This window comes from Calypte anna, chromosome 8, assembly GCF_003957555.1.
Source record: "Calypte anna isolate BGI_N300 chromosome 8, bCalAnn1_v1.p, whole genome shotgun sequence".
NCBI classification, from domain to species: Eukaryota; Metazoa; Chordata; class Aves; order Apodiformes; family Trochilidae; genus Calypte; species Calypte anna.
Genome location: NC_044254.1, coordinates 28,419,741 through 28,435,658, shown reverse-complemented (window position 1 = coordinate 28,435,658; position 15,918 = coordinate 28,419,741). Strand labels below are relative to the sequence as shown.

The following is a 15,918-nucleotide window of genomic DNA, read 5'->3' as shown; positions in this document are numbered from 1 at the left end:
AATGTACAGGTGTAGCTAGAATATAGAAAAGATTTAAACTCCCAACCAAAGTGCTGCTTTTCCCGGACAGAAAAACAGAAAATAACTTTCAAGGAAGTGAGAAAAGGTTGGAAATCACCACAAAACATCTCACAAAGAGCAAACACTAATGAAAAGTTTGCCCACTCAGCCAAAAACGAAATAAAAGACATTTTTAAAAACCCAATCACGGTTCTTTGTGAGAGCAGAACAACAATTTCTAACTATTTCAGCAAACACCAGGGACACCCACAGGTACCATCACCCAGAAGGAAGATTTCCCCTGGCGGACCAAAGTTACAGCTTCCGTACATGAAGGAGCAGGGGAGGCTTCCCCCCTCTCCTCCCGGGATCTCCCCTCACCCGGCCTGGCCTGCCCACCGCTCCCGGCGTACCCCCGTCGCTTCAAGGCACCGGGGCCCTTCCCGCTGCGGGTGACTCCTTTCCCCGCAGCTCCAATATCCGAGCGCGGCCCTGGGCCGCTGCCGGGAAGCCCCGACGCCAGCGCTGAGGCGGAGCGCGGCCGCCATTTTAAGTACGGGCAGGCGGGCACCGCCCCGCCAGGTGCCTGTAGAGGGCGCGGCCATCTTTACTCAGGGAACGAGCCGCCCTTCTCCTCGCAGGGGCTGGACGAGCGCCATCTTGAGTAGGGGCACGCTCTGCCCATTCGATGCCTCCAGAGCCGTATTTGCTGAGTTCAACCCCCTCCCTTCCCACGCAGAAATCTCAAACCAGCCCCTTCACCAGCCAACGAACAACCGGCGGGGTCCCCACTCCCCCCGTCCCCGCAGGCAGGGCGGGCTTCCCCCGCGGTGGGGACCGCTCCGCTCCTCCCCGCCCCGCCGCGCCGCCGGGGCCGAGCTGTCAGCTGACGGCAGCGGCGTTTCCCATCATGGCCGCCCGGCCGGGGCGGCTGCCGGCGGGACTGGGGAGGCGGAGAGGAGCGGCGGAGGCCCGGATCCTGCTTCTCCTTTGCTTCGCGGGTGCGGCAGTGGAGGGAGCGGCAGGCACGGAGCCGCTGCTCAAGTGCGAGGAGCTGAGGCTGGGGCAATATCCTGAGCGCGGCGGGGCCGGGGTGGGCGGCGGGGGCTCGGTTGCCATAGCGATGGAGCCCGGGAAGGCGCAGGGACCAGCGGCGGCTCGGTCCGGACCCGGTTTCCTGAAGGGGGGGGATTGCCCGGCCGCCTCGGTTGGAGGGGAAGGGGGAGGCGGAGAGTGTGAGGTGACCGACGAGGAGAGGTCCCTCGGGTGTCAGCGAAAGCCCCGAGGGGGTATCGGATGAAGGAGAAGGAGAGCGGCGTGGGTTTATTCTGAGGGTGGCACCGTGGGTGTCTGTGTGCACGTTTGGGATGTCTCTGGTTTTCAAAGAGAAAACCCCATGGAATGAGAAATCCTTTCCCCTACCCTATCTTATTTATTGCAGGACACCCGAGGACAAGGTGGCTTTGCAAAACACTGAGTTCCTCTCCACAGTCGGAAGAGGCAGGGTGCAGGTTGCTCTAGATTTCAGCTGCGAGGCTCCTGCCTCTCCAAAAGCAAGTCAGGCCTTCCCCAGAAAATGTTTGTTGATGGCAGCTGACAGGTATTGATGTAGCTGCAGATCAAAAGTGTCAAGAAAGCAAACCCTGGGAAAGTTAACTTCATCCCCCGCTTCACTTGGCTGTGGGAGTTAAGACCTCTGGAAACAAGTTCCTGATGAAGTTTTTTCCTAGTCCAAATTCCTGAAGTTTCAGATGGTCGTTTTTAGGTGTTTTTGAATTTTTTATATTTCTATAGATTTTTTTTATATATATGATACTACAGACTTAATCTTCTCAACCAAATGCCTCAATTTAAAAGTGCTCTGATACTGAAATTAGACTAGGTTAGGAGTATTACCTTGTTGCCTTAAAATACAGAGGCCACGACTGATAAATATTGTAGTTCCTCTAGGTAGTGCTGACTGCAGCACTAATTAAACATGGAGCTTATGTGATATATTGGTGTATTAAATTGGATTAGCAGATTTGCTGTATGGTAATATGCTGTTCCTATTTGGGGGGATGGGTAGAAAGGGAAATTAGCATCAAGGTGCATCTTAAATCCTCAGGGTTTAAAGAGGGTGGAATAAATTACTGTTAAACCTTCTGGAGTGTTTCATATGAAAAATGTTTTCCTCAATTACCTGAACATATATGTGTGATGAGCCTAAAATAGACAACAGTACACAAGAACCAATGAATTGTACAAATCACACAGCATATGGTAAGGATTTCTAACTTCTAACATATATTATGAGAGAAGCTGCATTTTCCAAGGAAGTGTTCAATTTATGCATTTGTGTATCTGCTAGATGAGCTTTATAAAACATGGGATTAGCAACATCATTAGTATGAAAGCCTTAAACACTTGTGTGGATTGGATGCTGTACTAAAAATGAAGAAATACATAGTCTCTGATTGGTACATTTGTAAGTGAGGCTTCTAGTAAATCTCTTCAATGTTTGTTATATCCTCTAGGCTCTGTCCTGCACTGCTGTGATTAAAACAAACCATTCCTGTCATGCTGATTTTGAATATATTTATAATATCTGACACATGACAGAACACCCTTCAAAATCTTCTATTTTTATAAAAAAAAAATAAGGAAGCATGGCTCCTTCCATCACCAGGAGGTTTGGGGGCCATGAGGCTCTGTTTTGAAATCACATTTATTTCAAAGTTAAGTTCTGATGTACTTTGGAGTACAACAGAAAAATGCTTAAACTGAGCTCTTGTTTTACTACATATGTTCAGCTTTTCTGATGTTTTCAGGCATTGAAATAACGAGCCACAGTGTTAGCTAACAGCACAAAGCTCTGCTTTATGTGTAGTCATGTTTAGAATACATGTGTATGCTTGCTGTCTTTATGTAGTTTCCCATAAAAGCTGAGTCATTTTTTTCAATGAGATGCTCAGGACTACTGAAGGTTTTCCAAATACTTCAGAAATTGCAGGAAAGCACTGTCCAAAATGGATCCTTTTTAAAGGCATTTAGTCCTTTGCATAATCTGTGACATCACCTCCCTGACTATAAATATCCAGTCAGTGAACAGAAAAAATATTCTGGAGTTGATCACAACTCAGATTGTTAGTTGTGACCACTTACCATGTGATTGTATTTAATACACTGTACATCTGAACAGGAGGTAAGCTTTAGAGTGGGGAAAGTTGTTAAATTAATTGTTTTCTGTGTCTGCATAGAATATTTTACACACACAGCAGTTTTTAGATTGTCCCCACAGTATTTGAGTCACTTCCTGTTTCAGAACTAAGTAATAAAAAGTGAATCTTCTGGATCATGTTTCCTAACACCTTTCTGGGATCCACTACCCAAACAAACAGGGCTTTCATTCAAGGCATCCAAGTCATCTTATGGAGTAGCAGATTTCAAGTTGACAAGAAACCTGTGGCCTTTCCTGTATCAATATATTCAAACTGCTGTGGGTTGCTTCTAAAGAAAAGAAAGTACTGCTTACTTTTATATTTTTTACAGAAAGAGAGTGTAGTTTTTTGTAATTGTCTTAGATGAGGTGTGTTGGTGAGTAGCAGCCAGGTATGTAATTAAGTCCAGACGTAGCTCATATTTTTTGGCTATTACTGAGGGCCTGAAACAGAATTTTTTAAAAACTTTTTTGATCTCTATGCAATATGGATTGATGTATATATTAAAAAAAACAAAAACAAAACAACTCCCCAGTCTTCTTGCCTGTAGGTATTACTGGAAAATCTGAAAAAATTGTTGAACCTGGAGTGCTGTTGTGTTGGGAACAGCCAACAGGACTCAACTAATACTGAAAACTGATAGAAAATGGTAAAGGACTGGGATTTTTCTCTTTCAAAAAACAGACTTCCAGGTACTACACTGTGAACTTTAAGCAGATGTTCCTTTCTGCTGTGATTTCCACTTTGGTTCACCTAAGAGTGAAACCTCAGTTTAGAAGAATGGAATAATTTGGGTTGAAAAACACCTCAGGAAATCTTGTAGTGCAACCTCCTGCTCAAAGCAGCATTAACACTGAATTCAGACCAGATTGCTCAGGACTTTCTGCAGTCAGATCCTGAAAACCTCCCAAGAAGGTGATGGCATCACCTCTTTGGGCAACTTGTTCTGATATTTGGCTGTTCTCATGATGAAAATATTTTTTTTTTAATGTCAGGTTCAGATTTCCCACTGCTTCATAACAGAGCCAAAATGGAAATTACAACAGAATGAGGGCAGCAATTAGGTTTGTGTATTCTGCTTAATATGTATCATGCAAAAACACAAGTCAGTCATAGGACTGGCTTAAAAAAATATTATCCTTTTTGAAAGTAATATGTCTGTGTACTGAGCTTTGGAACAAGACTGACAAAACTTCGTTTATTTCACTTGTGTCTAGTCAGAAGAATGCCACAGCACCCAATCAGTTACTGCTTAATTTCAAATACTTTTTTGTGTCCTCAGTTCAGTGTCTCCCAGCACCAAATATTACTTGCAGAGATTACCTTGGCATAGAAAAAGTCTTTACAGGACATGAAGTTGGATTTTACAAGCCTATTGCATGTCGGAACGTGTAAGTACACTGGGGGGTTTTTGTCATCATTTGTATTTGTTTTCACATCAATTTTTTTCTCTAAAATTGTATGATGTGTTAGCAGAAGGAAAAGGAGAAGGAAGGTAGAATCCTACACCTTACCCTGTACTTAATCCTCTAAAAATCTCTTAAGTATTATGGCTATAACATGCATGTTTATAAGTAAATCAGTCTCTGCCATGGACACATTTTTCTTTGTTTAGTTATGTTTGTGTCTTTGCTTTCCCTTTGTATTTTACCTTTGCTTTACTTAGTCCCTTACCCTGGCAAAAATCTCCCCCAAATGCTAAGGCTACATTTCACATATGCTTAAAATCTGCTCAGCTTCTGAAAGGAGCTGCCTGGGGATGCCTCTCCATCTCTTCCCCTGTCATACCCCACTGTATACAGGGAACTGAGCTGGGTTTGAACTAACTTGGATCAGTTCCTCAGTTTGAGTCACAGAACAGTCGCTGCAAGTGCCTGTGCCAGCAGGAGGAGGAGGGCAACTCGAGGATAAGAGAGAGTGGAGAAAGCAGGGCTGGGCTGCTCTCTTCTGTGGCAGTGCTGGATCATGCCAGTTTTAAGTGTAGCTGCAGTTTAAGTTTGTAGTATGCATGGATAGTGGGGGAGTTTAAACCTCTTTCCAATTCATAAAAAAAAATCTCCTTTAGAGAAACTGTTCTCTGTATTTAAACAACCTTTGTATCTAACCACATCCTCTGTGTCTTTTTAAGAGCCCGTTTCTGAAACATGAAAATGATGGCCCTGTTTTTTCTAAAGCACATTGTGAGCACTGGAGAGCTCTGGATACCAATAAATGTTCCAACTGGCCAATGCTAATGATCAGTGAACACCTGTCAGTGCCATTTGTTTTTCTTTTTTGTCTGATTCACACAGGAGCCTTTTTCTTTTGTCCTTCTGGAATCCTTGGAAATTAAAACACCAATAACATTCACTGGGTATTCCTTATCACACTAGTGGGCAAATAACTCTGATGTGATACTTAGTGCTTAATAATTTGCCTAACTCAGAAGTACAGCTCTGCCTCCTAGTTTCATAAATATTTTCTCTGTATTTAGTCTTCTCAACAGTCAAAGCTCAGCAAATTGAAGAAAACATATTATTACGTCTAATCATATTTAAATGCCAGCAAACTAGACTTCAGTCACATTTTTGTCCAGAAACAATTGCATTTCAGTCCCATCTGTGGTGAAGACTGAGAAGAAGATGAGCTATATTTAATAAAATTGCTCCCTCTTTAGAATAGACAAAAATTTTTATGTTTGGAGATTTTTTTGTATACATGTATTTCTGGTGTAATATATTTTCTGGAAATATTTTTGAAGTGCAGTGTTTCTTTACATTTATAAATTAAAACCCCAAATTTATGCAGGCTGAAGAATGTCATCCAATGTATTACTTGATTGTCACTATTATTTATGATGGAATAACCAATGCTTATGCTATTAAAAGAATTTGCTTTGGCTTTTCCAGTCCCATGACTGATAGTGTGGCAGAAGGGGAAGAGGATTCTTTGTGGGCTTGCTGAAAACTCCAGTAAAATAGAACAGAGTGTGAAAAGAGTTATGCAAGCCTGCCCTTGATAAAGCCCAAAAGCCAGTTAAAAATGGCAGCAAGATTAATATTACTATACTTCATATGGAAACTCATATAAAACATAATCTAATTATTAATCATGGTATGAGACTTTTATAAGGCATTTTGAATGTTACCTAAGCATTAGAAACGTTATTTTAAGCAGAAATCTTCAGCTTGATGTTACAATAGCCTGCCCTTTCTACTGCTTTTTGGAGATTTTCCAGCATCATATCTGAGTTTTGATGTCTTCTGTCAGAAATAACTGCTCATATCATTTGACCAGAAAATTGGTTTGAGAAGGCATCTTCCCATAGCAGGGTTGCCCTGGCATGGGGACAGCAGGTCAATCTCTATCCCTGGCTTCTGGGAGTAAATCTGCATGTTGTCCTTAGCCAAAATTATAATTTAACAACAGTCCAGATAACAGTTCTGGAATCCAGTTATTTTAGAGCAAGACCAGGGGATGTGGTACATTTGTGTAAATGGATGTGTTCAAGCTGCTCCATAGCATTAGTTTAGGGAAAAGCTTTTAAGTGTTCCTCAGGAGTCAGAATTGCTTTGGTTTGTTTTTAGTTTAATGTTTTGGAGATGGATTTTTTGCCAAATTCTAGCATTCCCCAAGCTGACACTCTGCCACGTAGTTTGCTTAATATGTGCAGGCCCTGGTTCTGCAGACTTGAAATGTCCATTGCTAAGTTATGGCCACTTCAGGCAAGGAGTCCATCAAATGTTATTTTGTGAAGTTCATGATGTGGACAGGTCTTTGAGCAGTGATAAGAAACTCTGAAAAGGCACAGAAACCACAGTGACCTGCAGCAGTACCTGCATGTCATCAACTGGTGTGGGAGAGCTAGAAGTAACAGTTTTTAACATGGTAGCTGGAAGGGATCTATGCAGAAAAAAAATAATGATTGAGGCTGAGAAGCAAGAATGATTCAAAAGAGCAACGTAATTATACCTTTTACCTAACTATAGCAACTCCTTTAGGTGCTTGGGATGTGTTAATTTCCTCCTCCTTGGTTTTCAGTATATGTAAGAGGGAGGCAAAGGAATTACAAGAGTGGCTGCAGCCTTGTTAGAGTGTTAACCTGCTTCCACTTCCTGCTAGATTTCTGCTGCCCCTGAAGTTTGATGACAACTAGGCTGCAGGCTGCTCTGCTTTTAAAAGCATCCCAGTGCATAGGCAAGAGCTCAGTTTGTTCCTGCTTTTGATCAGGCACATCTCAAATTAAACTGTGTTCCCACCTTTTACGTAAGAGCTCCTTTTATGCTTTAGTGTCCTTGGAGGGTTGCTGACACTTTGTAGTTGATTCCAGAAATTTACCAAATTCCAGCAGTTTACCTCAACATTTAAATGAAAGCATTGCTGTTCTTTACGGTGGAAACAAGGCAGTTCTGAAGATGATAACTTATGTTACATTAAGTTCCAGGAACGCCCAGTATGTTCTGTGTTGCTAATAAATGCTAAGTAACAAATGTTGAGGTAAGAGTCATCATTTAATCACTTAATGTTGCCATTAAGTTTTAGAGTCAGTAAATCTAGATGATAAGCAAAAAGGTAGATCTGTATTTGGCATTGAAAAAGCTTAAAAAAGGTGCTTGGACCTTTGTCAGCTACTGTCTTTGTGAAACTCTATGTTTTATTCAACTGTCAACGAAGAGTTTAATTTTGGCTTATTAAGTAATTGCTGGCACATGGTGTATGTATCAAAACAGTGAATTATTGAATATTTTTACGTTCTAATTCCATTTAGGTTTGCTTTATTTTGGGCAGCTTGCTGATCACCAATGCAGCAGGGGGTGCAGCAGGTTCTAGTACTGACAGCTGTATGTTTCTAGCTGTTAGTTCACATGAGCAATGGCTGAAAGTAACAGGTGGTTTAGGTGGCCACATCACTCCAGCTGTTGGCAAGAAGTGCCAACATGTGTCAGAAAGGGTAATTAAACACTGGAACAGGCTGCCCAGGGAGGTGTTTGAATCACCATGCCTGGAGGTGTTTAAATGATGTAGAGATGTGGTGCTGAGGGACATGATTTAAGCTTGTTGGAGTTAGGTTAATGGTTGGCAGAGTTAGGTTGGAATCAATGATCTTACAGGTCTTCTCCTGTCAGAATGATTCTGTGACTCTGTGAAGAATGGTGCCAGTTAATATAAATTTCAAAAAGTCTGTTCCATCTGTGTATTTTGTGTGACTAACCACGGGATGTGTAACTTTTGGGTACCTCTCTACCATTGTACATCTTTTTGCCATCCCCAGTTCTTGTCATTTGTGAGTTTTTGACTTTGGAGGGGAGTAAATGAATCCACAGGTTGCTTTTTTTTGAATCCTTCCAGCAGCTTCTCCAACCAGTAGACATGGTTAATTTCTCTTTCAGATCTGACTGCAGTTGTCTCTGCTGACATCTCACCTGCCTATCCCTGTTTCTCTCCATTGGGCTGTGTGTGAGACTAATGCCTACAGACTCTGCACCTCTCAGCTTTCTAGGGCTGTCTCAGTAGGGCTGCACTGTTAGTAAATGCTCTGTAAAACTGAGGATGTATCAGCAGTTGCACTGTCTCTCTCTTGACAAGAAATGATGATTTAGCTTCATAATAATCTTTATTCTACAAGAGTATACTTGGGTTGCAACAGCTGAGGTTGCTTTTAGAGGATGCCCTACCCAGTTTGAAAACTTGACATTATCTATTCTGTGTCTGTCAGTGGAAGATAAATAACAAGTCTGTTGGGTATGTTGTTTTGTTTTTGTTTTTTTAACTGAAGCAGCAGGCAAATGAGCCTTTAATTCTCTAAGTATGAGTGAATGTATTTTACAGTCATTGTCTACATTACTTGTTTCTTTTGTCAGAAATGGATACTCCTACAAAGTGGCAGTAGCTCTGTCCTTATTTCTGGGATGGCTGGGAGCAGATAGATTTTATCTAGGCTATCCTGCACTAGGTAAGTTGATTTGTACATTTTCTTTGAGGTAAAGCTTATTGTTATGACTGAGCTGGATATGTATACTTTTATTTTAAGTCTTATTATGAAGGCTGACATAGTTCTGATATTCACAACTAGAATCCTTAGTTTATTGTCAAGCAAGATAAAATCCTGCATTACCCACTGCCTGCTCTTCTGTTGGAGTGTTGGTGACAAGTGGATATACAGTTGTCCAACAGATAAGAGCCTAATAAGCAAACATGATTATTGCTATTCATACTTTTCCTTTAGGTTTGCTTTACTCTGATGATTACAACAGCTTTCTTCTGAGGTACTGAAACAGAAGTGCTTTTGATGCATGTGCCAGCTACCTCAACAATGCTTAATTTTACCAGGAAAATAGTGGACAAACTTTGAAGTAAATCTAGTGTTTGGGGATATGGAATTTATTCTGGCAAATGCATACCTTCAAGATAGTTAATAGTATTAAAAACAGCTCTGCAGAAGAGCTTTAATAAGAACTTTAGTAAGATCTTTAATAAGACCAACCTCTGGTTAGTGTTTTTAGGACCTGAACTTTGAGTTTCTGCCCATTAATGCAAACCCTTGTTTTTCTAATAACACCTTTTTTTTCTCAATAATTTTGTGTTAACATCTGTGTCTTTTTTCCCTGAGATTCTATAATTACACTATAATTCTATAATGACTTTGTCCATCTGTTTCACAAAAAGATACATTTTTGGAAGCATTCAATAAGGTGCCCCTTTTAGTTACATCACTGGATTTAGAATAATAATTTGCAGTAATTATTTTGTAATATATTTTAATAATATAGATTTACAAATCCTCCATTCATATATAGAAGGCTTTTTTGTCTCATGCTTGCTAACCCTACAGGAATATATTCCTGTAGCCAGTAACCAAAGTTAAAAGACTTAAAATTAAAATCCTAAAGCGAAGTTTTCAAGATTTTGAAAGGTAAGGAAGACAAAAGCAAGTGGCTAAGCATAGAAAACTAAAATAAATAAATAAATTTTAAAAAATCAATACATTTGATTCCTTGACAGTGCTTAATTGGGGTTTTTTAAGGCCATCCTTGCCTTGGGAAAAAATGGGTAAGAAAGGTAATAGCACTGAAATATTTTGTGCCTGCATAATGAAGACTGTAAATGCTCTTTGGTTTATTTTTTTCCTTCACTACTTCTTAAAGAGCACACAAATATAAACATGCTATTGAGTATGAAGAAATCAGGAAGGCAACTTCTTCCTCTCCCACACACTGTGAACTAAACCATAAGTTATTACTGCGTAAGAGCACTATTTTTTCCCTCCATGCTTTAGAGCAGTTTATTTTCTCAGTGTGATCTGCTTGTGGGGAGGGAAGTGAGGAAGGAAAAAAAAAAATCAGCTTTACTCTGCACTCCAGAAATATATAGCAGGTTCAGGAGCAGTTCTGCTATATCCAGTAGCATAATGGAGCAGCCAGTTCCTCAAGGACACTGCTGGAACCAGCACTGGTCAGAGAACTGCTGGGTTCCTCAAATGCCATCTGGCAGTGAGGTTCAGGACCACAGCTTGAGAGGAAATGGTATGAGGAGCATCCCAAATAAATATCCTAACTGGTGACTGAATTCAGTGCAGATAACAACAAAGCAAAATTTTCATCAGTTTGACATTACTTAATTGTAATTTCCTAAGGCTAGCCTTTCTTCAGCTGTTTCCCTTGTGTTTTATGATACTTCTGCCAGTCCTGACACCCAGGCCAACACTTGGCTGCTGCAAGTCTTAGGCACTGGGAACAAGTTGTTCTGAACAGTGATCTTGTTGGAGTTTTGCACATTATAATGGCCCCACTCTATCTGTGATGTGCACTTTTCTTCTGATCAGCTGCAAGACCACCCTGCTACTACTCTTTCATCTTCCTGATCTTTAGGGTGTTTTTCCCTGTTCTCTCTGACTACTGTGTTGTTCCAACTCCCTCGAGTTTATAAATCAGGCTGGTTTCAACTTAACTCTGGGAGCTGTATCCAGCCAGGGGGATGCTCTCCCTGCAGCCTTCATGCAGTCACTCCCTCACTCCCTCCCAAGCAGGGCACGGGGGAGAGGAGGCAGTGTGCAGGACAGGTTGCTGCTTCTGAGGGAAGGGAAGCACAAAAGAAGAGGCAAAGGTCTGGAGAGTCTCAGGTGTTTGGCTGAGAGCAGACTCCTCCTTTGGCAAGCAGCTGCCTGGATTTCCTGGCAGGTATCATGCAGCACAGCTTGACGGATGGCTGTGGAGAAGAGCTGATGATACCAACCTGCTTCCTTCTTGCCTCAGAAACGTGCTGGCCCTTGGAAGCACAGTAAGGATGTGGGTTTTAGCAGGGAAGTGTTTTCCCTGGACAGCAAAGCCTACAACTGACTTAGATGCAACAGATAGGCTTTCCTCTTCATCCTGTCTGTGCTGGGTAAAGAGACAAATGGGTAGCTCATTCTCAAAATAACCTACATGTTTGTCTAGCTCAGCTGAAGTATCATGATATCTATAGTACTCACTGTATTATATTCATTGTGGAAGAAACTGATATTAAAAAAACATATATAAAAATTTTAAGACAGCCTCCTTCTTCTGAAGGCATTTTCCAAATAAAGTCTGCCTTGCATGGCAACTTACAATGAAACATTTATCTGTTAGTTGCTATTCCCATATATTTTCTCTTAGATCTTTCATTTATTTGTACAAACCCCCAGGTTTTTGCATGCCAGTTTAAAAGTGTTTATATGAACATATATTGAAAATAAATTCCTAGATCAGCAAAAGTATAAAGACAATACAAAGGATGGTTCTACAAAGTAGCTTGTTCTGAAAATCAAATCAGTATGTTCTGCAACTCAGAAGATGATAGGAAGTCTGTTTCTAGTCATGCTAAACTTGGCAGCACCAGTTTGGATTTTTTCTGTCAAAGAATGGAAAATTTTCAGTATGTTGGTTACCAACTTCTGCCTTTCCTCTTTAAGAATATTTATGTGTTGTGTTTTACTTTTTAAAATAGTTTAATGTTTAAAGTCTTTGAAGTGTATTCAGGATGTAGAAACATCAATTATCCCTGGTTAAGTCCTTCAACTTTAGGTCTGTTTCTAGATGTATGGTTGGGATGTGATTGCCACCAAAAACCCCTGAACTTCATAGTGACTGGCTAAAAGCTGCAATTAAATTTTGTTTTCCTTTTTTAGGTTTGTTAAAGTTCTGCACTGTAGGATTTTGTGGAATTGGTAGCCTAATTGATTTCATACTTATTTCAATGCAGGTAAGTCACTTTCAAAACAAGATACAAATCTGTATTGTACAGTTTTACTTTCATGCAATGTTTCCAGAATCCTGAAGTTCTGTGTTTGCATGTGCTCCATACTGATGGAGCCCATCATCTGGGCTGTCGTTGCAGTGCAGGAGAGCAGACATTGCCACTTTGGATTTTTTTCTGCCTCTCCAAATACAAGTCCCATATCACCTAAGAGCTGTGACTTAAGGATTCACAATGCTTAAATCCCCAGCTGGGCTGACATCTTGTGACATCATGAAATTGCCAAACTGTCTTATTCTACAGCACATCCATTTAGCATGAATTACAAATTGCCTGTGATTAACTTAAAATGCATTAAGGCTATAGAAATAGTGTATATACATTTACAGAGAACTGCCACCTTTGTATAGACATCTTTTAAAGTATAAGCATTCTCAAATTCCTTTCTATGCTGTTGTAGTGATCTTGCTTCATATCACTGACAGACACAGCTGAGGGTATCTTTCATCTCTCCTTATTCATCTCCGTGGCGACCCCACAGCAATTTAGCATTCCCAGAACAAAAAAGCCATGATCTTCTCTCCTTCTCTCCATTCCTTACCTGTGCAGTAGTTCAAATATTTTTGTCATCACCCTAATTCTCTCCTGCCTGTCCTCCTTTGTTATAAGAAAGCGGTTTGGATCCCACTCATTTGTTAGCCTGATTTTGAGACTCAAATCCTCACCGCCTTAACCTAGTACCAGCGCCTGGCTGTGTAATTGGGTTGATTAGAAGCCCTAGGGAAAGGTTCCTTCTGAGACAGGACTCACTAAAATAGTCAAACTACAGCATAACTTCAAAATAAATCTAGTTTCTGTTTGACTAATTAAGCATGACTAATTTTATGACAGGAAAATTAGCAGTAATTGAGACATATGCGCAAAGCGTATATTTCACTTCCTATTGAAAAGTCTCTTTTTTTTTTTCTCTTGGAGATTGTTGGACCTTCTGATGGCTCAAGTTACATCATAGACTACTATGGGGCAAGGCTGACTCGGCTCACCATTACCAACACAACCTTCAGGAAGATGCAGACCTACCCCTAACCCTGCCAGGCAGCAGCACCAACGCCGAGGTGCGTTTCGTTTCTACGGGTGGATCCGGCCATCCGCTGGATTTGCTGGTGGCCAATTAATTACACTTCACCAGAACTGAACGTGAGATGCACATTGAACAAAGATGATAAAAAAATAAAAATTCATCGAGTGAGTTTACCTCAAAGGCGCCCAGTTCCTTTGTGACTGCTCTGGGAGCACACTCTGTCGCTGAGTTGGACCATTCTGCGAAAGACGCGGACTTCTGCGGTTTGCACTGATGTTGTTTTGCACCTGTTAAGTAAAATTTAGAGAGTTATAAAGAGGTGGAGAAAGAGTTGTTCAGAACAACGAAGCTGATCTTTAGTCCACTGAGACTGTGAAGAGTTTTAGCATGCATGGGACAGGATTACACTTGGGGTCTGTTTTCATAACTACGTGTGGCAGTTTGTAACTGAACTTAAAGAACCCAAAGCACAGAAACTGCCTCTCTACTGAGCTAAAATACAGGTGGCCCTAAATCTTTTGCTGGTGTAACCTGTGAAATGCTACTAAATAATTATTTCAGTAAAGCTTTAAGACAAATTTTGGCCCAATTGCAAAATTTGGTCAGTACTGATCAACAGAATTATAAATGTGTAAGAGACAGAACCATAGATGACACATCACAAAAAAGGAGGGTGGATGCTGGGGCATCCTGAGATTAGACTGGGAAAGAATCATTCTGCTTGCTTTGGTTTTTCTTTTTCCCTCCCTTGCAACCACCCAAGGGGAAACCTTGCAACCAGCCCATAGGGAAATACATACCTTCTTTTTCTGAAAAGAAATTGGTGTTTGGGTTTTACAGCCACAGAATGTCAAAAAAAGGCCTCAAAAGGTTCTCATTTTGAATCAGTTGTGCATCAGTGAAATAAATTCTGTGTACTTCAAAGTTATTTGACCAAAATCTTTAGGACAACCAAACTTTACCTAAATGTTCCTTTCAAGAGCAGTATATACCCACAGAGGCAGAAAACATGTCAACAGAATTTTCATGTTATTTGACCAATTTTAAACATTCCCTTCACCTTCTAATGAAAACCAGCAGTGACTGAGTGAGAAATCGATGTGATATCAACTACAGTGTAGGTTTTTTTCAAAAATTTGGGCCATTCTTTTGTTTTTCAGATGAAACTTCCAAAACGTTACTGATGTTTCCAGAAATGGGATGTTTAAGGGAACTACAGAAAGAGATTGCAAAATTGATTTTTTTTTTAAATTGTAATTTGTGGGTTTTAGTCTCTTTTGAACCTACATGAGGAATGGTACACAGAAATCTTTACAAAGAACACTCTTTTTTTTTTTCCTAAATCAGTGTAACCTGACATATCACTTAATGAAAATGTATCACATGGAATAATTTGTGCTCTAACATTAATTTTTTCCTTCATGCAAGAAAGGCCTCATTTTGGAGTGCTTGCTAACGTGCATTCGACTTGGTTCACATGGGTTCAAAGACACAGGAACGCTCTGTTAGCACTGCTCAATTGCCTGATATTTCTTGCATCTCCCTTTTGTCTCTCTGTCACTGAATGCTCTTTGTGCATGTCAGTTTTGCTGCCTGAAATACTTCCAAAAACAAGCGGGAAGTGGATGGAAAAGAAATGTTAGAATCAAATAAAATCTCATGGCTATGGTCATCCTGTGACTCGTCTGCTTTTTTTGTTGTATTTTGGGTTTTTTTTTTTACCCTGAAGGTGATGATATACCTGTGAAAATAGGCATATAGCATGGACATTATAATAAAAAAAGCAGCCTTGGGTAACTCATCACACAAGATTTCATTCCAAAATGTGTCTCCATGTGTACGAGGAGCAGAGGGCTTGACTCAAGCAAGCCCTCAATGTCAACAACCTATCTTGAGTTTTATTATCCATAAAAGAACACAGGAGCTACTTTGTGTGAAGCAATCAAAACATCATCAGTTAGAAGGTCTATCACTTTGTTAAGCAATCGCAGGAACCACACAGACAGCACAGAGAAATGTTTCCTGTTCCAAGTTACAATGTTTCTGTAGAAACAGAAGATGTGTGTCACCCAATGCAGGAAATGAAAAGGCTGGGGAATTCCTTCATCCTGATGCTCTCCAGTTTGTGGTACCAGTGCATGTTCTGCTATTTCAAGCCCTAGCAAAATTTTCTTTCTCTTTAGATGATCCTCTTGATCCTCTATCTTGTACCAACAACTTCCTTTGTCTGTAAAACCTTTTGGGAAGTAGTGCCACACATGGCAAAACCTTGGGAACTTGTGTTGGATGCTGCTGGAATTATTCAGTGTATCTGAACAGACATAACTGTGTGACTGAGGGTTAACCAAGTACTGCAGGGCCAGCAGAGAGCTAGTGAGGTCTTTGTTTTCCTCTTGTAATTGACAGACACGGCATGTTTACCATAAGGGCTGTGAAAAATGT

The 15,918-nt window shown here is 40.7% G+C and overlaps 2 protein-coding genes across 3 annotated transcripts in view; one reads left to right on the top strand and one right to left on the bottom strand.

The window, feature by feature from the left end:
- PATJ (PATJ crumbs cell polarity complex component) overlaps positions 1 to 536 on the bottom strand; it is a 147,002-nt gene extending 146,466 nt beyond the window's left edge. Inside the window, exon 1 of one of the 2 annotated variants that reach the window (XM_030455275.1) lies at positions 382 to 536. The gene's annotated coding sequence lies outside the window, so the exon portion shown is untranslated. The remainder of the gene's footprint in view (positions 1 to 381) is intronic. The other variant, XM_030455278.1, reaches the window with a different exon arrangement.
- A 362-nt stretch (positions 537 to 898) lies between these two features.
- TM2D1 (TM2 domain containing 1) lies at positions 899 to 15,148 on the top strand. The gene is made up of 6 exons (XM_030455564.1): positions 899 to 1,068; positions 2,189 to 2,262; positions 4,483 to 4,591; positions 9,041 to 9,132; positions 12,328 to 12,401; positions 13,371 to 15,148. The coding sequence occupies exons 1-6, from the start codon at positions 911 to 913 to the stop codon at positions 13,479 to 13,481; spliced, it is 618 nt and encodes a 205-aa protein (XP_030311424.1). The 5' UTR covers positions 899 to 910; the 3' UTR covers positions 13,482 to 15,148.
- The last annotated feature ends 770 nt before the right edge of the window (positions 15,149 to 15,918 follow it).